Genomic DNA, 26,143 nt, shown 5'->3' with positions numbered 1-26,143 from the left:
GGGACCACAGTTGACTGCCCACCTCCTTTTCCTCCAACAAGTATTTATACCTTATCCCAGGCTTCCTCAGGGTGCAGATGTACAGAGAGAGCAAAAACAGCCACAGTCCCTCGGAGGGAGACTGACATTTATCACACAACCATACAAGCAAATATGTACCTATGTGAGGTGACAAGGACTTCATGGGGGGTGCACAGGCATTTTATAGCAACAAGTCTTGGGGTCAGAATGGCTCCCAGGAGGAAGTGACAAGTGTGTAGATGCTGGAAGGATGGGCATGAGTCAGCTAGGGAAATACAGGGTGCAAGGAAGAATATTCTAGGCAGAAAGAAGAGGAAAATTCCGAGTCCTCGCACTCCTTGACCATCTGAGCAGCATCTGAGACAGCTGAGCACTCCCTCCTTTTGTCACATTCCCAGGGCCCCACAGTCTCTTGATTTGCCTCCTACTTCACTGGCTGCTCTGTCTCTACGTCCTTCGCCAACCTCTTCTCTCCATCCTGTCACTACTGGCGCCCCCCAGGATCAGTCCTTGGTCCTCTTCTCCACCTACACTCATTCCCTCAGTGACTCACCCAGTTTCAAGGCTTAAATACCATCACCCTTTCAAACAGCATTAACAGCATACTCCCACATGTCTACCTGCAGCCCAGCCCTTCTCCTGAACTTGGGACTTCAGGCCCAGCTCCTTAGCATCTCTCGGTGGAGGCCTAATAGCTCTCTCTCTGACTCAGCAAGTCAGCTGACCTCCTGCGCCAGCCCCACGGTCTGCAGCCCTCTCTGTCTCAAGAGGTAACTCCATCCTTCTGGGACATTCTTGCCAAAAAACTCAGAATCATCCTCGACACCTCTTTTTCTGTCACACCTTACATTTAATCAGTAAGGAAATCCTGTTGGCTGAGTTTGAAATAAACCCAGAATCTGACCACGTGCCACCATCTCTGTTCCCACCTCTCCCAGCCATCATCAGTCCCCCTAGATTATGGTAAGATCCTCTTAACTCTCAGTCTCTCGGCATCCAATATTCCTGGTGCTCTAGGACCATTTTCAACACAGATGATCCTTTTACTGTGTAAGCCTGATTGCATCATTACCCTGCACCAGCTCCCCATTCTGCTCAGAGGAAAAGCCAAGGTCCTCATGATGCCCTATCGGTCCCCACGTGACCTGGTCCTCCATTCCCCCTCCAAACTCCTCTCCTACTCTGTACCCTGTGCTTGCGCTGGCCACGCCCACCTCTTGAAATAAGTACCCTAAACATGTCAGACACATGCCTGCCTTAGAGCCCTTGCACTGGCCTTCCCCAGGTAGCCCTGTGACTCATTCCCTCACTGTCTCATGAGGCTCACTCTATTTCCAATTACAACCAGCACTCCCCGCTAATCTGATTTTCCTTACTCTACTTTTTCCCCATTATAGCATGGATGTCTTTGCATACACTAATTTTCCCCCACTTCACTGAGGTAGAATCTATACACAGTAACACTCACCCATTCTAAGTGTCCATTTGGATGAGTGTTGGCACTTTGCATTATCTATTTGTTTGTCTCTCTTCCCCCTTAGAATGTCAGGTGCATGAGGTGGCTGGATGGAGGGATCAGGGTTGGCCCTGCCGTCAGGCCCAGCCACATGTGCCACACTAGGAGGGATCCCTTCCTCCGGGACCAGGAGCACAGTGAAGCAAGGGGACAGCTTCCTGCTGGTGAGAAGGTCATGGATACACGTCCTGCGTCCACTTGCCTCAACCCTTCTATCTACACAGTGGGCATAACAAAGCCTCCTTAGGCAGTGAGCCCCTCCTCTGGGGCCCACTTCCCTTCGTCTGCACGGGCAGTGTGCACAAACACCCGTTCACTGGCACTGCATCTGTGTCTATGCTGGTGATGCACACAACACCTGATCTCAGATTCGTGTTTACATTGGCACAACACTTACAGCAGATCTACATCTACACTGGTCAGCAGATGATCTCTATCCGCAAATCTGTGGCTAAACTGGCCATGGATGCAGTCACTAACCACTTAGCTACGTTCTTGTCAGCTTCATCGCCACAGAGATTGTTTGTTATACCAACAATGGGCACAAGAGTTGAGAGCAGACCCATGTCTACACCGGCCGTGGGTGCACCCCCTGACACCAGGCTCAGGTACACGCTGGCAGCAGGTACCATCATGCTCATCTCGTGACGGCGGGCACAATCGGTAAACTTAATGCTCAGTCCCCACCGGCTGTGAACATGAATGACAGAGGCAAGGGAGCCCAAGGATACAAAGGTTCCTTTCCAGAGAGGGGCAGATATACCCACCCCTGGCCAGCTGAAGGCATGCGTTGTGGAGTTCAACAGCCCGGGTCCTGCCTGGGGGGCAGAAGCGGCATGGGAATGTGGAACTCAAAGCCTGCCAGTGGGCACTGGAGTATGGAATCTAAAATCTGGGCATCAGAACTGGAATCTGGGACACATGGCCAGGAGATGAGAGCATGTCTATTCCCGGCCTTGAGACCACTCAAGGTGAGGAGACACGGAGGCTGTGTGACTCCCAACACCACCCGCCCCTCCCCAGCCCACGGCGCGGGCCCAGACAGCCTGGGCTTAAAAAAGCACCAGGAAATGTCACTTTCTTTTTGAGGAGGTGCGATGGGAGGAGATGGCCCAGGCAGTTTAGCTGCTGGCCTATTCAAAGGTCAGGAATGGTAACACTACCTTCAAATCCTGAAGCTTGTTTCCTACCTGAGCTGGACAGAATTCCAGCCCCTTTCCCAGCAGATGGAGCCGTACCTAGTGCCAGCCCGAGGCCCCAGCCTGCCCAGCTGCCCAGCCAGGGCTCTGACGGGTGCTGCATGACTCCTGTGTCTGCCCAAGCCAGGACCAGGGCTGTGGCCTCAGCAGGCTCTGGGGTTCAGGAGTTGTGCCGGACTGGTCACCACCCACTGCGCTAGGCCAGCACAAGGTGGCAACGCTGGGCCCCAGCCGCTGACTACTGAGCAGCCGGAGAGATGCCTGCCCCCTGCTCTCACTGTACTGCCGCTTCCCCAGCTACAAAACGACGGGAGGCCCAGACACCCGTGAGCTGCTGCTCCTCTGTGACTAGGATCCTGTGTTACCTACGAGAACATCTAGATCCTACTGGAGAAAAAGCCTGGACCAGGGACAAGTGAAGGTAGATTCTTCCTGAGAGAAAAACCTCCAAGGACATCCAGCCATCTACTGGCAAGGCTTTCACTCATTTGTTCATTCATTCAATCATCAAATATTTACTGACTGCCTGTTGCACACTAGGCACCACTTCTCCCAACTACCACCAGAAATAACAGCTTTAAGTAAAGCTCCCAACACAGAGCTAGGCACATAGTAGGTATTCACTAGGGAGGTGTACTCACACGTACCCTGAGACAGACTCATTCTGAGCACTCTTACATACCCCATCTGTTTTACCCTGATGCCAACTCCATACCGTGGGTTCCATCCCAATTGTACACAGAAGGAAACAGGCTCGGCGAGGTTAAGTAAGTTGCCTATGACCATACATCTGGGAGGTGATGGGGTTAGAAATGGAAGCCCAGCTTTGCCTGACTCCAGAACACATGCCCTTAAGCACTCTCCCAGCCCTGCACAAACATTCATTGAATGAACACCTGAGTGAATGAATCAAACTTTGTGTTGGTGCAAGTAGGGGTCCATGAGTGTCCAAGGCCATCAGTGTACATGAGTGTGGGGAGCATGTGTGAGCAGATGTTTGTGTGTTTGCATGTGGAGCTTTTTCATGGAAAGACTTTCCCTTGTTGTCTTCTTAGTCTTGTGTGTGCTGGAGCTATATTTAGCTGCAGCCAGGACTGTAATGAGTAGTTAGTTAGTGGTATGCTGGGCCCCCTTGCACTGGGACCTGGTTTCCCAGGGAGATGGCCGGGGCCAGTGTGCATGTGGGGGGTGGGGGGCTGCCGCCTGGTGCTGGGGAACCCTAGTGCAGGGCTTTGGGAGGGAGCCTGGAGCTCACTCGCTGTGCATTGTGTAAATGGAGATCCTTAGCTCCAGCTGAAAGAATCTGCTCCAGGTTAGAAGCATCCAAGCCTCCAGGCCCTGCCAAGTGCAACTACTGGCCATTCACATCCATGGTCCCTTTACTTGCCCTTGCTAAGCAATTAAATCAACAGCCTTGGAGCTCATGTCAATCTGGGGATTGATGGCAAAAACAGTGGGAAGATGGTGGGTTTCAGTGTAACTGAGCCAGGATTATCCGGGCCCCAGGGGCCCACTCCTCAGCCAGCAGTGCTGTGCTGCCCCCTTGGGCAAGTCCTGTCACAGCTGTCAGAGAGGCTGGCTTACCGCAGCCGGCCACCTGAGGAGAGAGAGTGGCACCTCCACCCCAGGACAGACGGAAACTCCAGGTGTGCTCCATGTGCCAGGGTTCGAAGGCTAATCCCCCACTTGCTGCCTATCCTCCATGGTCTAGAAAACCCTGGGCCCTGATTCCACCACTGTCACATGGCTCTGCAGGCAGCTTCTTTCCAGCCTGTCCCAGGGCTGCTCCATCAGGGCTCTTACCTTTGAGAGCAGGCCAGTCCCCCAGGCCAGTCCCTGCCCCAGCTCCCAGTTTCCTCATGCCACAAACTATTCACCCCCTGCACCTGGCAAACACCTTTCTCTACGTGCAGGCTGTGTTGCTCCACTCTGCCTTCCACCCTGAAGTCTTGCTCCCAAATCCTATCTTAGGATGTTTTTGTTTAATGAGAGGTGAGACTTCCTCTCCTGCCCTGAAGCCAAGTGACTAGAAATTTATCCATCCATCCTTACAACCATCCATTTGTTCACCCATCCATGGAGCTACCCACCCAGCTGGGTATCCACCCAAGCATCCTTCCTTCTATCCATTGATCCATATCCATCCAACACCCATCGTTTTATCCATTCTTTCATCCACTTGTCTATCACCCATTTGTCCAGTCAACTACCTCATTCCTGACCTCAGTATGGCACGCTAGAGTATGGAGGGACCCTGGCATTCTCTAGTTTGTCTTCTTTATTTCCCAAAGAAGACCTGAGATCTAATCCTTCTTCCACCACTTACTAACTGCATGGTCTTATATGAATAAATGAATCTCTCTGGGCCATTTTTTCCCCTTCATCAGTAAAATGGGGATATTTAATCCTACTACTTCACAGGGCTGTGATGAGGCACACTGCTTTAGCAAAGATCTGTTGATTCCATATTGTGTAACAGGTACTAACATTCCTTAAGCTGGCCCTTGTCTACTGAGAGGCTGCAGCTGAGCTGGGGAGACATGTAACCTCAAGAAGGCAGCTGGATTAAGGGCAGGAAAAGTTCTCTGGGGAGCAGGCTCTTCAGCAGGGATAACGGGAAAGGCTCCAGACAGGAGAGGCAGTCAGAGCTGGCCTTGAAGGATGGATCTGCTTCCGATGTGCAGAGGTGGAAGAAAGGCTTTCTTCATGCAGGGAACAGAATAAACAAAGACAGGAGGGAGGGGAGCTAGAGCCTACTAGGGAAATGGTTGATGTACCTCAAGGACAACAGTGGGTGGTCAGAAAAGACAGGATGAGTGGGACTTCCAAGGTAGCACAGCAGGGTTTAGGAAGGGCCACGGACAGGGAAACACTCAACAACACACTTTATAGTACCACAGGGATTCCTTAGTCTGAGGCTTTTACTCAGATCTTCAGACTGCCAGGCAGGAAAAAAATATCTGTTTGGCGACAGTCAGGCCTTAGAGTTACGATTCCTACTGTCTAGAAGGGAAGCCAGCACCCAGCATTTCTGACCTTTGTGTTTCTAAATATATCCCTGGTGACAGTGGTTCAGGTCCCCGAGGCCGTGGGGCCATCAGATGAGGCTTCCATGGCCTGCCTCCTGGTCTCTGTGGCTCAGCCAGGTCCATATGATACCAACTTTCCTGGATAATCTGAATCCAGGACCAGGTTCAGACATGCCCTGATAGCCAGATCCTACCCCTGGTAAGTGCCACCCATGTGCCAGGTACCTCTGAGACTCATCTTCATTTCACACAGGAGAAAATGGGTTCAACCAGATGCCACCCGCCTGAGACCAAAACACAGGCCTGGCCAGGCCCAGTGCCTGCCTGTGCTCTCACCTCTGCCCTGTCCCCCACTCACATCGTCTCTGCCCTTGAGATCATGGTCTCTTCCAGCACGTGGCTCTGCTCTGAATCATATTTTCTCCATCACAAATTTCTTCCTGCCTTTGGTCTTAGTGGATTCCCCCAGCATCCCTGAGAGGTAGGCTACATCCTCATGCACATTTCATAGATAAGTAAACTAAGGCCCAGAAAGACAAGGGCCATGCTCCAGGTGTGTGGTCTGGTCAGAGGCTGAGTTAGGAGCAATCACAGCAAGATGAGGAGCGCACTGCCCAGGGCTGGCCCTTAGCAGATAACAGCCACATGGTCTTCTGGGAGCCCGGCCCTCAGTCCAGGGCTCTGGCTAGCTCCAGGTGGCCCAGGGGGTGGCTGTGCTCCTCACAGCTGCTCAGAGGGCCCTTGAAGTTGAGCATGAAATATTCATCTGAAAGTGGTAAGACATTAGCCCTGGCGGGAGGCTCTGGACTAAAGCATGTTCGTGGTCCTGCCCTGGTGACAAGGCCCAAGAGAGTCACACTTCCCTACGCTACCACCTGCACTGGCAGCAGAGGGCCCCAGGGAACCACCAAAGGCAACCCCCTTTGTAGACATTAGGCTCATATTCTTGGGACCCCCTAGGTCTGCAGAGCATCTAGGAAGATGTCTCATGTGCCAGGCGGTGAGTATGATGCATAACACGGACACCTGCGCTGTGCCATGTGCTGTGCTGGGGGGCTTCTCTCACTGAATTCTCACAGCAGCGCCTTGAAGTAGGGACTCCTTTTACTGCTTGAAGTGTTGCCCCCCTTTTACTGCTGAGGTAGCTGGGGCTCAGCTAATGATGAGTGCAGCCAGGTTTGGACCCAGGCGGTCTGGCTCCCGTTTGGCCCATACCCACTACACTAGCCATCTTCTCTCACACACCCGGAGAGAGAACCAGTGAGCAACCATCAAGGGCTATCTGCGTGGACATTTCTTACCAGACCTTTGTCTCACATCTGGCTCCCTCACCACCTTCTCTCCAACCCCACACCCGCCTCAGAGAAGAGCCCACCACCTTCCCCCTAGCCTGGGGGCAGCCCTGTGTGACCACCCCATCCCCCTCCTGGGCACAGCTGACCTTTAGGGGGATGACAGAGGTCCCCCATTATGGCAAGGCAGGAGCCTCCTCCCCGAGACCCAGCTTCCTGGAGGTCCTGATGGTACAGCCCCTGTGGCCACGAGAGGGGAACGGACAGCAGTGCAGACATGAGCACAGCCACAGGGAGCCCACAAGGCAAGACCCCCTAGTCAGGACCCCAGTGGGACTGTGGGGAGCTCGGCCCCGCTCTTTCTGACCTACCACTGCCCTCTGGCTGTCTGGGCCCAGCCCTGGACCCTGGCCTCCCACTGTAACTTGAACTCAGGGCTCCTGCATGTCCCACTCTCTCTGTTCCCTGGGTATCATATGTCTCCCTCCCTCATCTCCTTCACGTCTTTGCTGGCCCTGCCACTCTAGTTACAGCTGCCGCCTCCAGCACTTGATGGGCCCTTCCCTCCACCACATATCGCCACAGCACTGTTCATCACCTGACACACTAAATATTCAATGTGCCCATGTTTTCCTTCTTATTCTCCCTGCCTAGAGTATAAGCTTCTTGAGGGCAGGAATGTTTGACGATTATGTTCTTTGCTCTATTCCCAGCTTCTGGAGCAGTGCCTGCCCCCTAGTAAGTGCTCAATAAATATTTGCTGAATGAATGAGTGCTAACGGTGGCCACTGGCAGGGAACAGCACAGACTGCCTGTCCGTGTAGAGTGGGGCACAGGGAGAGGAGTCCTTTCCTGCACTGGGGATAGGGAAGGAAGGAGCAGCTGGGGGTGTGTCCTAGGCGGTGGGCCAGGGCTCATGCACGTGAGCCAGAGTCAGAGTTAAACAGGAACAGGGCTGCCAGGCTGGCAGGAGAAGGGTGTGGGTCGGGCCTGGGTGGAAGGGGCATTCAAGGCCCTGCACAGGCTTGAGAAGGCTCCCTTTGGCTGCTATATCCCAGACCAAAGCAGCATCTGAGCCTGGGCTCAGTGAGGCTGGCTCCTGAGGCCCCCTGAGCTCAGCTGCCTGGGGCCGCCCCAGCTAATATTAGCTCATTACCACCCAGCCTGGCGTCGGCCTGGCGGAGCAGCCTCACCCCGCCCCAGAGTGGGCATCACCCACTGGCACCAACAGGAGCCCCGGGCCCTGGCCCCCCGGCTTCAGCAGCTCTGGGTTTGCCTGGACCCTGATGCCATTGCTCCCAGGCCTGAGCATCCCCTGTAAAAAGGAGACTTTCCACTACCCTGAGCTGTGGTGACGGCCCCTGTCCACCAGCCCCATCACACTGGCACACTTGTCAGCATCTCAGGTCCCTGTGCTTGGCTCCCAACCAGAGCCTGGTGCCAGCAGCCCTCTCTACCTTTCCACCCACAGGCAGAAATTCCATCATCCCTTTCTCTCATTTCCCACTACACCTGGGGAGGGTGGCAGAGCAGGGATCTGCCGCCCATTACAACAGATGGGGAGACTGAGGCTCTGAGGGGGCCATGACCTGCCCATGACACAGCAGGTTCATGGCAGAACAAGGACAGAATCCAGGCCTGCCTCCCAGGTTGACACCCATGAATTCTGGCCTCTGGGAGACACACTCTGGAAGAAGATGGGGCCCCCAGGACCAAGGTAGGTTTGGTGTCCGCTACAAAGGTGTTTGAAGGGAGTCAGTTGCTGAAAGAAGGAAGCAGCCAGTAAACAGCCAAGGGTTTGGACCTTCTAGAGCGAAGCACTGGTGAAAGGACACCAATGAAGCCCATAATAATTAAGCACTTATTATGTTCTGGGTTCTGGGCTAACTGCTTAACACATTCAATCCTCCCAACTTCCCTATGAGTCAGGTGCTATTAATATCCCTTTCTTGAGGCGCAGACAGGTTAGGGAAATTGTCCAAGGTCACAGAGCTGTGAAGTGGTGGGGCTAGAATTCAAATGCAGGGCTCCTAGCTCAAGAGGCCATGCTCTTAGGAGAGAATAGGGTTCTGGCTCATAGGGTCAACATTGGTAACCAAGAAGTGGGGACTGGCCTCAAGGTCAACCACTTTCTACTGAACACGTGATGGAGGCTCAAAGCAGGGGGATGTGGGACAATGAGAATCCCAGATCTTTGAGGGGAAGAATCCGTGTTGAAAGCCAGTAACTCATGCCTAGAACCTCCCCCAAATATAGCTGCTAGAGGAAAGGGGACAAGGTGAAGGGGAAGAGAGAAGGGAGAAGGCGGGTGCGAAGGAAATGGGGAGGAAGAGAGGGAGGGGGAAGAGGAACCTGGCCTTCAGGAGAAACAACAGACGCCCAAGTGAAGTCAGATTTGGGTGTCAGGCTGGCCATAGTGGACCTGGGAGCTCAGGGTCCCTGTCGCCTCCCATCCTACGATCTTGTGCACCCAGCCTTTGGAAATAGTTTCTTAGCCTCTGAGCTCTGGCTGTGGGTGGTGGTTGGGCTGATGCAGAGCAAAGGAGGAATTTGGAGAGATGGAGGCACCAGGATGGGAAGAGCCTCCTCTGGCCCTGGGTGGTGACAGTGACTGCTGGGACCTTGCCCTGACTGGGGCACTCCAGCATTCCTAGCACTTTCTCAGCCAATGCCTGTCCATCACTGCTTCAGGCTCAGAGGATGGAGGGACTGTGTTCCCAGGTGGCCAAGGAAGGAAGGAGTCAGCCAGTAACAGGCTTACAGGCATGTGCCAGTGTCTGACCTCTGTCTTGGACTCTGGTCTCCTTGTCCATTCTCTCAATAAATATTTGCATAGCACCCAATATATACCAGGCCCTGATGCATAGGGTCTGAGCCTAGAACAAAGAGACAAAAATCGCTGCCCTCATGGAGCTTATAAGCTAGTGGGGGAGACAGACAATAAATAAGGTAAATAAGTAAAATAGAGTTTGATAGAGTTCATGCCAAGGAAGAAACAGAAAAGCCCAAAGGGGGGAAAGAGCATGCAGGGGTGCAATCTGAGACAGGACATCTGAATCCGTGCCCTGAAGGAGGCGAGGGAGTGAACATGTGAGGGGAGAGCGCTCCGGCCGGAAGGAATGAAAGGCAACGGGGCAGGGCCTGAGGCAGGGGCCCAGCAGTGCACTGTCCCAAAACCAGAGAGGCTGGAATGAGTGGACAGGAGAGAGGCAGGAGAGCGGCAGGCGGAGGCTGGCTATGGGAGCTCACGCGGAGCCTATGACCTCGTAAGCACTTGGGCTTGTTCCCCAAGTGCAACCAGATGCCAGCAGGAGCAGGACACAGAGGTGGCCCCGTCGGTGGTGTTTTCACCCAGATGGCCCGGGCTGCCATGGGGAGAAGGCACTGGCAAGGGCAGAAGCAGGGAGGACAGTCCACAGTGGGGAGAGGTTGGTGGCTTCAACCAGGGAGGCAGCGTGGAGGTGATGTGATGTGGCCAGGCTCTGGGTATGTTTTCAACATAGAAACAACAGGATTTGCTGGTGCATGAAAGGAACCAAGGATGCTGTGAGGTTTTTGTCAGATGCAGCTGCCATTTACTGAGCTGGGGCCTCACCCCCAAGCCATCATCCTGATGCCAGTGTCTGGGGCACAAGAAAGATCAGAATCACCTGTAGCTCTGCCAAACTGCACACACCCATCCAGGCCTCTCTGCGTCCTGATACTTCCTCTCAACTGGGAACAGTTGCCTGCCTCAGCACTTCTCAGAATCTAATTGCATATGATTCATCTGGGGATCTTGATAAAACACAGATTCTGAATCAGTAAGTCTCAGGTGAGACCTGAAACTCCTCATTTCTAACAAGTGCCAGGTGATGTGCATGCTCAGAGGACCACACTGAGTAGCAAAAGACCCCTTGTCCCAGACCCCACTGCTGAGCCTCCCTGGCTGAGCATTGGCATCACCTGGGAATGGAGAAAACCTCCTGTTCCTGCCCCCAGATCCAGGAATCAAATTCTCGAGGGACAGGAGCTTGACCTTTTTGAAGCATCCCAGGTGATCTGAGAGTCAGCCGTGGTTGGGAATCCTCCGGCAACGAGCCCAGAACCCCCACAGCACGTGAGGCATGCACCACTGCTGCAGCTGGGGCCCCATCCTGCACAGCAGCAGCCTGCTGCATCCTCTCCACAGCACCACGATGCCATCAAAGCTAGCTTGCTGCCCTGCTCCAGCCCCAACAGCCGGCCCTCGGGGCTCCTATACCTCCTCTCAGAGCGCACCTTTCTGCAACTCCTCAGCCAAGCAAGGCCTGGAGAAGAGGGCAGCAGGTGCCACCCACTGGGCCTGAGCAAGCACACCCTACAGAGGGGGTACCCACAGGTCTGTGCCAATGAGCAGGCTGGGTGGGTCTACCATGCCACTGATGGCCCACAGGGGCCCAGCAGTGACCCCAGCCAAGGCGTGACTACTATGCCTTGAATGAACGAATGGGAGAAGGCTGAGGGAGGCTGAATGAATGTAGGAAGAAACTCCTCGGAACCCAGCCCCTGGCCGCCTGCCTGTTCGGTATCAGGACCCTTGCCAGAAGAACTCACACGTGTCCTGGAGAGGAGCTGGGTCGGGGGTGTGGAAGGAGAGGCAGGGAAGGGCTAACGTGGCTCCCAGAGCTCCTCTGGGAAGCTGAAGCCCAGAATTATTAGACTCCTGGAATGTCAGGGCTGGGAAGGGAGTTGGTGGTCATTTAGTATGACCTTTGTATTTTACAGGTGGAGAAACTGCAGCCTGAGAGGGCAATGGAAGCCCAAGGGAGCCTGGTTGGTCTAATAGCCTGGCTATAGATCCTGTTCTGGCCCAGTTACCCGATGCCCACAACTGGGATCTTGTCTCTGGTTTCACCTCTCCGCACACCCGGGCCAGTGCCTAACCTTGCGGGCCTGCCTTCTTCCAGGTACAGGCCTCCAGAGCTGACCCACTCTCTTCCAGCTTGAATCATGTGAGCATGGTGACACCATGTCCAACCTAGACCCCAAAAGAGGTCAGCAAGTGTGGAAGCAGCCAAGCTAAACATTAGGGACCTTGAGGGATAGGTTTTCATGTTAAAAACAAAACAAAATGAAACAAAAAAACTAGAAAGGACACTGAGAAAGGGGAATAGATGAGCAAAAACAACAGGTTAGGATGAGGGCTGAGGTCAAGAGGCCAGGGAGGAGCCTGGCAGAAGGAAACAGCAGGAGACATGGCAAGGCTCAGGGCAGAAGGCCTCAAATGCCGAGCTGAGGAGGAGCCAGCATTCCCACCATGCATCACCTCATGCAGGAAAACTTCTGATCCTCCCCGAGAGGCTGCTATTTCCTTGCAGGCCATATGGAGCCCTGGGGGCTGTGTGGGTGGTGGGGACAGCAGAGGCACCTTCTGAAAACCTTCTTCTTGGGGGCTGCCAGAGCACTCACTCTCTTAGCTCCGCCAGGCTGGACCCTCACCTGACATTGTTTGGAGGTCAGGACTTGTTGAGCAGGATTCCTAGACAGGTTGTTGGGAAAGAGTGTTTGGTGGGGAAGGGAAGGAAGCACATCAAAACCCAAGCCCGGGCCATGGCAAGCCACAGACCCTACCACCCTGGGACAGCAACAGGAGGCATTCTGAGGACTGGTCATAGACAGAACTCCAGTATCAGGCACACCCAGTCTGAATGCTGGTTCTGCTGCTCAGGAGCTAAGTGACCTTAGACAAGTCACATAACCTCTCAGAGCCTCAACAGCCTTATCTGTGACATTGGCGTGATAATCATAAGTTCCATGGGAGTTTTAGGAGAATTAAATGAGAATGTGTGAATCAAGTCTTTAGACTGACATTCAGTAAATGCTTTAGTATATAGCAGCCATCAGTATTGTGATTCAAGAAAGGAAATTGGTTCTGGAAAATTATGCTTGGTGCAGGGTAGGAATAAATAGGATTTGGGCCAAGTCTGGGCTGATGGACCTGGGGTAGTCTCACCCAGCTGGGCTGGGCCCTGGAAGGGGAGTGGGGAAGGGAGGTGGGAAGGCAGGTTTCTTCCTCCCTCAGGGGGCAAAATAACAGAAGTAAAAGAATGGCATACCCAGGTGGGGTTTGCTGTTCTTCTGAAAGCCAAAGAGACACAAACAGCCAAGCTCTGGGCCTAAAGGCGTGTGGTGTGAGTTTGAGTCTCACTGAGTCCCTCTGCGGTCTTGGGCAGGTGTCTTCCCCACTCTGAGCCTGCTTCTCCTCCTAGTGGCTAGAGGAGGCCTGGGAGCAACTACCTGCTCCAACAGTCCTGTCCATGCCCGTGGGAGGTATTCCCTCCCACCCAAGTGGCTCCCCTGGATGAGAACTAGGCAGCCAACAGTCTCTCAGGCTCCTCTTTTCTACTAAGCCTGGACCCAGGGAAGGGAAGCTTAGGCCAGCAGGTGGCCAGCTGGGCCCACGGGCTGATGGGAGGCAGTGGCTTGAGGCCCTGACCTTTTGGTCCAGAGCAAGTACACTGGTCATGGGACTGCTCAGAATAGCCATAACACTATATTCAGCTGTCTTGGGAGGCCCCAAGATTTCTGGTCCAGGCAATAGGCCCTGAAACAATCCCCCACCAGACCCCCTTCCCCGCCTCTAACACAACCCACCTCCTACTGCAGGAGGCTCAAGCCAATCTCCTCCAAAGCTTCTAGCAGATGCCAGGCGTCCTGCCTAAAGTTAGGGAGCACAGATTACTGTCCCTACAGTGCCAGACTCCAAACACTCTGAGGCACTGGGAGGGGGATACGGATTCCCAGGCCATTGAGCTGGGAGTTAAAGACCTGGGTTTCTGAACCAGCTGCCCCAAGTAACCTGCTCACATGTGACCTTGGGAAAGCGTGCACCTCTGGGCCTCAGCTTCCTCATCTGTCATAATAGTAGCCCCTATTATACTGAGTATGTAAAAAGCTCACAGTCTGGAGAAGGAGACAGATTTGAATCAAGCAAGGTTGCTAATGAACATTTTATTATAAATCAAATAGTTTCTCTGAAGGGAAGGACTCTGGTTCTGGACCCTGACTCAAACTGTGGGGTCTGGGAAGGCATCACCAATGTTTGGGGTGGGGTGTGAAGGGTGAAGAGGGGCAAACCAGGAGGAAAGACTGCACAAACCAGAGGGAACAGCACACACAAAGGTCCTGAGGTAGGGGGACCTGGAACATGCAAGAAATTGAAATAAGGCCAGGATGGCTGGAGCTCAATGAGCAATGAGGAGAGTCAGGCCAGAGGAAACTGGAGAGGCAGGTAGGGCCTGAGAGGCCACAGTATGGGCTGGCCAAGCACAAAAGGACTTTAAGCAGGCAAGGTAGTGAGCTAACAGATCTGTGAGTTAGAGACCTTTGTGGCTGCAAAGTGGAGAATGACCTAGAGGAGCCAGGGCTGGAGGTGGGAGAGAAGTCAGGAGCTGTTGGAGAGGTGGGCCTGAGGAAAACAGTGGTGGCTTGAGCCAGGATGGTGGACCTGGAAACGGAGGGTAAAGGACGGAATCCAGAGAGAGTCATGGAGTAAAATGAAAATACAACCAATGGGAGTAATAACAGCAGCCAATGTTTATTGAGCACTTACTGCATCAGGCCTTGTGACTTGGGGCTCTCCACATATAATTACCTCAATTAGTTTTTCTCTCAAACTTCTGAGGTAGATTCTATCATTATGCCCATTAGAGAAGCTGAGAGACTCTGACAGGAGATGCCTGGTTTATAATTTTCATTACTGGGAGCAGACCTGGGGTGGGCTGGAGGAACCATCCAAAGATACAAGTAAAAGCAACAGGAGAAGAAGAGCCATGAATGGAGGACACACTGTGGTGGGGGGCACCTGGGAGGGGAATTCACCCAGCCTCTCTCCATTGCTTGTGGGTCTCCTCCACACATTACTGTGGATCCAAGTGGGGCCCTGATGTGGGGGTTAGGCTCTGAGGTGAGGGGGCAAGCTGCCTAGGAAGTCCCTGATAGCAGTGCTGTCCTCAGTCCCTCCCATGCCACACCTAGCCTCCAAGAGCCCTGTAGCAGGGGCCCGAGGGAGGAGCGGAAGTCTCTGGCTGGGCTCCTCATTCCAGCCACCAGATAAATTTCCTCCCAGGTCACTAAGGAGGAGTCAGGGCTGCATCAGGTCTCAAAGAGGAGGGGACAAGGCAGAAGGACCTGGCATCAGAGAAGTGGACAGCAGGGTGGTGGGGCTTCCCCAGCTTGGGAACCACTGGCTTCTTGTCATTTGGAAGGTCACGTGGCTCTGGGGGACAGATGTCATCACACACACACACCCCACATACTAGGGATACTCTCTGGTCTGCAGCACAGGGACCACCATTGGCCCTGACCTGACAGAGAACAATGTACCTGATGAAAACATGCAAATCATAGATAAAAGTCAAGGGCATCAGAGCTGTGCTGGCCCCCAAAGAAGAAAGGAGGGCAGGTTTCAAGCCAGGGCAGCTCCAACAGCTTCTACACCTCTAAAGCTTTGCATGCTAGGACTGCTGTCCCCTGCCATCTTCCGGGCTAATTCCTACTTGCCCCTCAAAGCTTGCCCTAGCATTTCCTCCTCTAGGACTTTCTTACGCTTATGGTCCCAGGAGGCCCCTTCACAGCCCTTACCACAGTGTCGTCATTGTCCTTTTCTTGTGCGTATTTGGGGTACCCGGCTCACCTCCCCACCCTTCACCTTGTTGGCATGGGTGCCCAGGAAAGCCCAAGAGAGAGGGCCCAGGGAACCAGCTGCTCCACCTAGCACTGCCACCCTTAAAGAGCTCGGATGGAACCTCCCACTCAGCCAAGTAGCCCCTCTCTTCCAGGAACAACGCTAATGCCTGGTGGGGAGTGACCTCACTTCCTGGTCTGTGCACCGACAGCTGGCTTGGGCTAGAGCCGTATTTCTATTGAGGATGGGAAATGAGGAGCAAAATCACTCACTAAGGCAGCTCAGGGGTTCTCAGGAGATGGAGGCAGCAGGCAGGAAGCTGGTCTGGAGTTTCATCCTCCTCAAAGTACACTCAGACCCAGGCAACACAGGGTCTCTCTCACATACAAGCATATACAGCGACACTGAAACATGCAGTTCTCACACACAGTCTCTGTCTTAAAACAGCTTCACATACATACAGTCTGTGTCACACATAGGGTCCCCTACCCCACAGACAGCCCTCCCACACAGATAGTCTCATGCACACAGCCTTACACACAGGTGCACACACACACACACACACACAGCCTCACATGCAGAGCTTCACAATAGTTTCACATTTGCCACACACAGCAATATTCAGTGACACACCTCATGTCTCACACACTCCCAAGACTCTCTCACACACAGGCAGCATCTCCCTTACACATACAGTATATCTCTCTTATATATGCACTCTCTCCCACGCAGTCTCATTCTCACACACAAGGTCCATCTCTCCAAACACAGAATCTGTCCTTCTCACATTTACACAGAATTACTCTAATAAAGAGACTCACAGAATCTCTGTCATACAGTCAGTCTCACCAGAAACACACACACACACACACACACACACACACAGTTTCACTCACACATATTTTATTCTCAAGACTCTTTCTCACGCATGAAGTCTCTCACACCCACATAGAATTTCTCTTACACAGATTCCCTCACACATATGGCTTTTCTTTCACACATATACAGGATTCTGGTCTAGAATCTAAAATAAAAATTTAAATCCTGACCGACCAATTTGAGAAGGCTTGAGGCCCAGGTGGGGGAGGGGTAAACAAAGGTGACAGCAACAGCGCCTGAGCAAAGATGGAGGGGGAGGGGGGCGGGCAGCTGGCTGGTCTCTGCGCAGACAAGCTGCAGAGAGGCAGCGCAATGCAGCTAGGCCAGCCTGGCGTGGGGCAGGAAGCCGGGGTTCTAATCCGGGCTCTGCCCTCAGTTCTTGCGTGTCCTTGGGCAGGCCCCGCCCCCTGTGGACCTCAGTGTCTTCATCTATTGCCCAAGGGGGTTGGAACGACTCCGAGGCTATTGAGGAAAGGAGGTGGCATAGACGGGCTGGGGTGGGGGGGGCCACCTTCTAACCCACCTCCTGCTCCCTGCTGCTGCCCAGCTTTCCCTCTGAGTCTGCTCTTCAATAAATGTTCAAGAGAGTCAGGACTTTTCTGTAAGGTTTTGTACACCAACAAGACCCCAAAGCACACTAGTCAGCCCCTTCACCTGCACTGGGTGAAGGCTGTGTGGGTGAAGGCCATCCCACAGCCTAGGCATGTCCAGTGGGAGGAAATGGACAGGGGAGGGAGCTGGAACATGCCCCATGGGAACCCTTCCTACCCCGAAGCTCAGAGACACAGCTCAGAGCCCTAATGCTGAGCCCAAATGGTGGGGTGGGGGAACCCAGCCCCTTGCTGGGGAGCCAGGAGGCTGAGAGGACAATGAGGAAGTTGGGCCTACCCCTTACTTCTGGGGCCAAGGGGTAGCAGTGGTAGCAAAGATGCTGTCCAAGGTCAAGTACAAGCTGAGTGGGCAGCTATTCTAACACAGGCCTTTGCCCAGCATGCCCCCTTCCAACATGTGCTCTTTCAACCTCCCAGCCCCCCTCCTGCCCCTCCCCACAGCTCAGGCACAGTTTCTTCTTACATAATCCCCTGACTATGGTGGCCCCTATCAAAAGAGAGGAGTTGGGGAGACCCCTGAGAGTCCCAGTCCACTCTGGGGATGGCAGGGAACTGGTGGCCAGTCAGGGGAGGATGGGGTCCAAGGAGACCTGGGTAGTCCTGCTTGGCCTCTAGCTCTCTGGGTGACCTTGGGGTAGGGTCCTCAGTGACAAAATGAGGGGTGTGGCTCTCTCCCTGTTACCCACCCCCACATACGTTTCAGGATTTAATGTATCAGACTCTGACCTGCTGCCCCCTCCCTCATATGCTAAAACATTGAGTATTTTATCTCAGTAACAGACCTACTGGGCCCGTACCTAAACACAGACTTTTCTGCCCATGGACACTTCCCCCATGGATACTCAGGAGCTGGGCAGACGCTCCTGCTCCCTCCTCCTCTCACTCCAGAGGGCAGGAGAGAAGGGATGGGGAGCAGCAAAGCAGAGGGGGCAGAGGCACTGGTTTATCTGGTAGCCAGGCGGGGGGTGGCTATGGATGGGGAGGAGATCTGCTTTAAATTCCCAGTTCTGACCTTATCCCTCATGCCTTAGACTCTGCTCAGGCCTCTAAGGACAGAGCCTGGCAAAGGCAAGAGATACCTCTTCCAGGGTAGGTGGCTACTACCAGTGTCTCACTGTTCAGTGGACCCCCTCTCCCATTTTACAGATAAGGAAATTGGTCATGAGAGGCCAAGGTCAGCAGCAGAGTGCTGTTCCCTGCAACAAGCTGCTGTCACTAAAGGGGAGTGGTGGATGAAGACACACCCACCTCTCATACCTTCTCCTTGCAGGTCCCCCTTGATACCCCATTTCTGCCCCTGACAGGTCCCAGAGGAAGCAAGCCTTAAGTCCGGTGGCCCCCTCCAACACCCTCCTGTTTTGTCAAGAAAAGGAGACAGGCTCTGTTCCTAGGGACAGGTCACAGAGGGATCACACTTCCTCTCCACAGCCTAGCCTAACACCAGCTACCAAGCTATTAATTAGTGTAAAGATTCCCCCTTGACTCTCTCTTCAGAATGGCTTGAGGTTGCTCCCTGGGGAGGGGTGGTCTACCTCAAGCAACAGACCAGGATGCAAGCCCTCTTCTGTGGGCCCTGTCTGACTCCAGATGCCCTTACCTGGTCTGGGCGGAGGGCTCCCATCTTCCCTCCCTACACCAAAATCTAAAGGCAGGTCATACCTTCACAGTGTACATCTGAAAGGACACACATATGCATGCATAGGCATTCCTGCACACTCAACGTACACACATGCTCACTCATTCCCACTACATACTTTATCCACCCAAACACATACCACCACACTTACAGAAATATGCACAATCTACTCACAAACACAAACACACCCATTCCTACTCACTCATACATATTTAATTCTGAAATACAAAGATCTTACATTATACAAAACCAGTCAGCCTTGAAGAGTCACCCACTCTCTTATACACAGACACTTATGTACACACACACACACACACACACACACACACACCCCTTTCAGTTCTGACTCCCTAAGCGACAGTTCTCGATTCCACTCCTGCCCGTGGGAAACCAAGGCCGCTGCCTTCCCCGCCCGCTCTGCTGATGGGTAAGCTTTCACTTACCCGCGCATAGCGGGATGAGTAGGGGTCCTCAAAGAGCGCCCAGATGCGCGGCTGCCAGCGGCGCCAGAAGCCGCCAGGCCGTCCGTCTGGGGAGTCACTGAGCGCCAGGCGTTTGGTCATCTCCAGCTCGTCCTCGCCGTCGCCTGAGTCGCCTGGGCCGTCGGCGTCCGCGTCGTCGGCGCTGTTGTCCAGGGGCGCGCCACCAAAGCTGTCAAGCGCCTCCTCGGCGTCCCGGTGCTGCCGGTACGTCATCCAGCAGCAGGGCTCCACGTCCGTCTCGTCGATGCCCCAGAAGGCCAGCTCCTCCTCGTAGAGTGGCCCGCACACGTCGGCCGGGCAGTGCAGCTTGCCCGTGCGGTAGTAGTTCAGGATGTGCGCGAAGACGCCAGGGTGGCGGTCGAAAAAGAACTCGTCGGCGCGCGGGTCATAGTCGAAATGGCTGTGCGCATCGGGCTCTGCCAGCCAGGCGAGCCGCGTGCCGGGCAGCGTGCGCAGCGTCGAGCGGTACGTCTGGTGGCGCGTGCCGCCCACGTTGATCACGATGCGCTCGCTTTCGTCCCCCTGGCCCATCGCGGCGCCCCCTTAGGCATGGCGCGGCCCAGCGACACCCATGGGAGCGGCCGCCAGGGGGGGTTCGGCGCCGGGGAGGGGGGCGCGCGGCCTCCTCCCCCCTCCCCCCCAGCCGTCGGAGGGGACAGAGGACCGTGGCTCTGATCACCCCGAGAGCGACTCAAGCCCCTCGGGGCGCTTTTAGTCGGGTACCGGTTCAGAGGACTGCGCACGGGATCCCAAGGGTCTCTAGGCGCCAGGTGTGGGAGGGAGCCAGTCCGGCTGCGGAGGAGGCAGCGGAGGGAGGCAGGGGGGAACAGGGGGAGGGAGAGGGGGAGGAAGGAGGGGGAGAGGCGGCGCTCAGCTGCGAGCCCCGGGAGGTGGGAAAAGGGGGTGCTGGGGGGGCCGGGCTCCCGTCCGCATCTCAGCGGGAAATGGGGAAGTCGACACAAAGCTTTTGGGCTTTTGGGGGGAAGGTCAGCTGCCCCTGGGGCCGGACAGATAGAGCAGCCCCCGTGAGGGGGAGGGGAGGAGAGGGGCTCGGGGAGACTCGCGCTGTGAGGTGCGGTGGTCGCCGCGGTGGCGCGGGGGAGATGGATGCCTGCTGCCTTCCTCCTTGCGCGGCCGGGCTGCAGCTCGGAGCTCGGGGCGGGCTCCGGCCCCCTCCCTCTCTCCCTGCCTGGCTGCCTGCTCCCCCCGGCGGCGGGCGCGCCTGCCCGCCCGCCCGCCCTCCTCGCTCCTTCTCCCCGCCTCTCGGAGGAGATGGCGGGCCCCTGGGCAGGGGCACCAGGGGCGCTGGCCGGTGCGACGGCTGCGGAGCGCTGCGCTCGGGGAGCTCGGAGCGCTCGGGCTGGAGCCGGGGCTCCGCTGGGCTGCGCTCCGACTCGGGCTCGGGCTGCGGCGGCGGTGCTGAAGGGACAGCTCCCGGACTGTTGCGGATCTGCGCGGAGCTGGGCAGGGGTTCTCCGAGCTGGATTCCGCCTGCGGGGCTAGCGGGCACTGGCTCCGGTGCCTCTGCGCCCCGCGCTCCGCGCACCGCTTCGGACAGGCGGTCGGCGCTGCCGGCCGAGGAGAGGGGGTTGCGGCGGTCGGGCCCGGGAGGCGGGGGTGGCGGGTCCGGGCGCGTCGAGGCGCGGCCGGCGAGGCGAAGCGCAGAGCGGCGGCCGCTGCCGCCGCGACGCTGCTGCCGCCCGGGCTGCTGCTCGGCTCGTTTTCTGGCTTGCTAGCTAGCGCGGTCCGCGTCCAGCCCGCTGCTCTCCGGACACGGGCACACGGCGCGCGCAGCCGCACTCGCCCCCGGAGGGAGGCGCCGCGCTGGGTCCTAAAAAGCCCCGATTCCGCGCCCCCCTCCCAGCCCCGCGCCAAGCCGGCCTCCCTCAACCCAGGCGCTGGGGGCGCCCGCCCCGCATAGCTCCTGCTGCTCCAGGGGGACCCGCCGACGCTCCGCCCTCGGGGAGCGCCACTCGATGGGCGGGGGCTCTAGGAGACGTCTAGGCCTGCGCCCCGGGGTCAGACTGAGGTGAGAAGGGCGGCGGCACCCCCTCCTCTCTCTCCAAACTAGGGACTGTTTGATAACTTAGCAAAAGGAGACGTCCTCGACCGCTACCAGTCTGACCCGATACAGCACTGACCACTGCAAGCAACGTTTTAATACAGATTCTTTGCACGGACCTGGAGCCCTCATAATGTTTTCATATGTTCCTCTTGCACAGACTCCAAAATAACATTTCTCCAACACGCAACACACCTGCTATCTCCAAACCCTCTACTAACAACCCAATAATCCCGGACCCCTGCGAACGGCTTTCAAACATCTTAATGACTTTGTGCCCTTCAAAACTACAGTCTGACCCCAGTCTCCCATGAATGCCACACTATCTGCCAAACTGATCCCAGCTCACTGATCCTTCCACACCAGCCCAGGATCCCTAGATGAGGATCTCATGTAAGGGGCATTCTTTCTTTAGAGGTCAGAAGGGGCAACTGTTCCTAATGATCCTGACTGAACATGGACATGCCCTCTTTCCTGGTAAGGCTTCAGGTGCACCGGGTGGTAAGCTGATGCTGTGTCTGGGAGCTGGATGGGAGCAGTGTTTGCTCTGATCCCTACAGCTTACAGTCCTTCCTGGCGGTGGAGATTGCAGTTTGGGCCTCCAAGCCTTTCTGGCCCATGTTTGCTGCCAGTGCCTTAGTTTTCTCAATTAAGCAATCGCTCCTTTACTCCTTACTTTTTCCATGCCCTGTCCCAGGCATAGGGTCACAAGAGACCCTGCCCTCAAGGGACTCCCAGGCTGTTGGGGAAGTGGGCAGGTGGGTCTGAGGAGGGCTGGGGAGGTTAGGCTGAGCTCCAGGTTGGCTGCATTGGGAAACAGGCTTATCGATCCCAGCCCTGCCCAATCAAACACAAGACTGCCTGGGCAGAGGGCAATTTAATTAAGAAGACACGAGGCTCTTATTTACCTGTCGGCACTTGCTAACTGTGCAGACAGCTGTCCCTCAACTTTGACCAACAGACACTGTTGTTGGCCTGGGGACAAAACTGTGCTGCAGACACCTCTCTCTCCTCACTTGGCCAGGGGAATCCCAGCCCAGCTCCTGGGAAATCTGTGTGTGATGGCAAAAACATTCGGAGGAGTGGAAAGGGTCGGAAAGGGGCAAGAGCAGAGCAAGAGATGAGGGGTGGGAGAAAGACAAGGGGAGAAAGAGGAAGAGTTAGGCAGAGAGGGGGCAGAGGCCAAGAGAGGGCTGGAGTCTGGGGCAGGATGGTACCTCCATCCTCCAAGATTGATCTAAATAAAAGCTATTTCCCTCGAATCTCAGGGTAATTCAGGGATGAGAGTGCTTTTGAGTATCCTTCCCACCTGGCCAGTGTGAGCCCCATTCCCTAACCACAGGGAAGGCAGACCTGGTACACTCAGCCTGGTTCAAATTCAGACCCCCAGGACACAGGCTCTCAGAAAGCTCTGCCCCAATCCAAGGAGGTGATAAAAAGGGAAATGGAGACCCCAGAAGGATACAGAGAGATGGAGACACACACACACCCAGCGGGGAGAAATCAAGATGGGGAGAGACAAGAAAGGCCTCTCCAAACCTTCTCTTCCTTCCAGCCAGATGTCCAGCCCTTCTTCCTCCAGGAAGCCTTCTGTGATTCTGCCAGCTGGAGGCTTCACCTCTTTACTCTCCTGCACGATCACATGGGGTCAGAGTACCGTTCCCCAGCCTTCACTATGGCTCCCTCCAAAAATGAACTACCAGCTCCTCCAAGGTGCTTTCTGCTTGCTTCCTCCACAGTGCCCAGAACATAGCGGGCTAGATGATATGAGAAAGGCCAGGCAAGGGGCTGTGATCCTAGAATCCCAGTGTCAGAGGCCATGGGAGTCTGGAGCCTTAATCCAGGCTGATTCGGGGGGGCGGGACTAACCCAGGGTCTCTCAGGGAGTCAGTGCAGAGCTCATTCAGGCCACCATCCCATAGTGAGTGATAATCTGGAGCTGATGTGTGCCCAGCTGGTGGGGAGAAACAGGTAGAGAGGCAGTAGAGAGGCGGTAGAGAGGTAGACAGAGAGAGGCAAATGGCTGCTAGTTGGGGAAGGCTGACTGATTAGGGGGCTCTGGTCAGGCCTGGCCCTGAAGGGTGTACTAAAGAAAGAGGCAGGGAGGGCTGGAGGGGAGGGGAACGTGGTGAAAGGGGATCCATCACACTCTCAGAGAGAAGCCTCCCAGGTGGGCGAGGGGAGTTGTCCCTTAGCTGGTTCACATTGTCCAGTTTTAGGGTTCTCACCTTGATCCTTGATAACACACCCTAACCCAGACCCCAAAGAATGCACCCCCTTCTCTATTCTAAGCAGGGACATGAAAGTCCTCCTCTCACTTCCTTTTCACACTCTAAGAAGGCTGGCATTTGCAGAAAGGCCAGAAAAACCAAGAGGTAACACAGAAAGAAAGAAAAATGCTGCAGAGAAATGGGGGTGGGAAGAAGAATTTCTGACCAAGCCTTAACTTCTCACCCATAACCACTAAGCACAAACCCTCAGCCCAGTCAAGACCCTCACTTCTTCCCATTCTGAGCAGTTCCTCCTCATTCACAGTCATGTGTACCCTCCCTTGCAGAGGAAGGCTTGCGGTCCTATGCCAGAGGGTCACGGGATCAGTGGCTTGTGGGAGGGGTGGCCAGTGAGCTACCGGTGAGGTGGTATTGTGCAGAGGTCAAGAACATAGACTCTAGGACCAGGCTGCCTGAGTTCAAATCCCAGCTCCACCGTTGACTAGCTGTGACCTTGGGTAAATTATACAATTTCTCTATGCCTCAGTTTCTTCATTGTTAGAAATGAATAATAATAAGCCCTATATCCTTAAACCTCAGCTCTAAGATTTCTCTTCCTCAGGCTGGAAGGGAGGGTGCACTAGGCTCCAGTAAGCTCTGTGGTAGGAATAGAGGATGAGCTGGGGCTGGGAGTAGACTCTACAAAGGTGAAGGGTGTCCTGAAGCCAAGTTTGGCCTATGTTCTCACACCTGGCACTTGCACACCTTAGATCTGGTTCTGCTAGGCTCTGGAACTGACCCAAGTCCAGCCTCCAGGCCTTTGTCCAGCTTGGCATATCCTACAGCTTGGCATATTCTACAGGCTATTTATCCAGGTCCAGCCGCTTAGCATTCCTGGTGGGTTGGGGTGCCATCTTGTGGCCACACCTGGAAACTAACCTACGCGGCCCCAGACAGGGTAGGTAGGCTTAGGGGTGAGGATGGAAGCAGTGGAATAGACAGGCATCTTCTCCCCAAGGCCAGAACTCCTCTCTCCAATGGACAGGGAGCGTGAATGTAGAGGTACCATAGTGGAAAATTGGTGACCATGGCCATCGGGTCTGTAGCTTTGGCATGGTTCTTGGCACCTAACCTTGGAATGGGATAGGGTATGTAGCTGTTCCTTCCTACAACCCCTGAACAAGTGGATCCCAGATCTCTTAGGCCAGGAGAAGTCTAGATGGGGTCAGGGAAAGAATACTCTGGGAAGTGCTAGACCAGAGTTTCTCCATCTCTGCACTGTTGACATTTGGATGAGATAATCCTTTGCTGTGGGGCTGTACTGTCTATTGAGGATGTTTAGCAACATCCCTGACCTCTACCCACTAGATGTCAGTAGAACCCCTTCCCCAAATGGGATAATCAGAAGGTCTACAAGACACTGCCAAATGTCCCTTGGTGGGGGTAAAATTTCCTTCAGTTGAGAGAACCACTGATCTAAAGAAATCTGGTTACAAATCCCATTTTGCTACTTACTGGCTGTGTAAACTATTCACTTCTCTCTGGGCTTCTGTTTCCTCATCTGTACAAAGGTAATGCTATTTCATAGAATCAAGTGAGACTGTATCTCTCATTTAACTTCCTCTCCTTTTTTCTCCCCTCCTTCAGACTGCCCACCCGCTACAAGCCCTCAGTGACCAGTCCTTATCCACATCTCTCTCACAGGCTCCTGCCATTCCTTAGCAATGTCCATCCCTCGGCATGTCATGGTGGCCCAGGAGGCAGAGTGTCATGTCAGCCCTCCCTAGGCCTGGCTTTGGGAAGATGGGGTCCTGTAGTCTCTTGTTGCTGGCTGCAGGAGGGAGGTCAGGAGGTGGGAAGAGATGGTGGCTGTGGTGAAGGGTGCATGTGGATAGTCAGGATGCATATGTGTAGGGAGACAGGTGGGTGCAGGCACTTCTGCAAGGGTGTTCCCATTAGGACTAGGCAGCAGCCACTGAGTTCTCCTCCTGAAAGCAGCTGGAGATGTGTGGCTGTCCCCAGGGTTTTCTTCCCTCTGTGACCCCTTGATGGGAGCCTGTGGGTTCTCCTGTGTGTGCACCTGGTGGGCACCTGTGTGGGAGTCATCCTGCAGGTAAGCCTGCTTGGCAATGTCCAGGGTTGGTCCGGGTTTTGAGAGGTCTGAAGTTTGGATGTTTGTAGGGTTACACCTTTTTAAAAAGAATAAAAATTTGGGTACAAAATTGAATATTTATTCTTAGAAAAGAAATCAAGACCGAATGTCAAATTCAGAATACTGAAAATACTATAAACAAGAAAAAACAGAAAAAAAAGCTTAATAGTATTAATTTCCTGACACATCTACATAATACTTTCAGATTAAGTTATATTTACTTGGAAGCATTCATAATGCTAACAGAAACAGGTGAAAACTTTTGGCAATTATAGAATGTGTTCAATTAAGAAAACCATATTTATTTTATTAAGGCTGCATCAAAGATGTATGGATATGAAAAAATCACCATCATTCTATATAACTACTTTTCTGTGCAACCACAAGAACCTGCTTTAAATTTCCAT

General features: G+C 54.5%; 1 protein-coding gene across 1 annotated transcript in view; it reads right to left on the bottom strand.

The window, feature by feature from the left end:
- The window catches only part of KCNC1 (potassium voltage-gated channel subfamily C member 1), a 42,915-nt gene extending 22,815 nt beyond the window's left edge, over positions 1-20,100 (bottom strand). The window contains exon 1 of the mRNA XM_036888138.2: positions 19,274-20,100. Coding sequence (XP_036744033.1) covers positions 19,274-19,843 — 570 coding nt within the window. The 5' untranslated portion in view covers positions 19,844-20,100. The remainder of the gene's footprint in view (positions 1-19,273) is intronic.
- Between the last annotated feature and the right edge of the window lie 6,043 nt (positions 20,101-26,143).

This window comes from Manis pentadactyla, chromosome 9, assembly GCF_030020395.1.
Source record: "Manis pentadactyla isolate mManPen7 chromosome 9, mManPen7.hap1, whole genome shotgun sequence".
NCBI classification, from domain to species: domain Eukaryota; kingdom Metazoa; phylum Chordata; class Mammalia; order Pholidota; family Manidae; genus Manis; species Manis pentadactyla.
The sequence above is the reverse complement of the archived record's forward strand: the minus strand, read 5'-3'. Positions and strand labels throughout refer to the sequence as shown.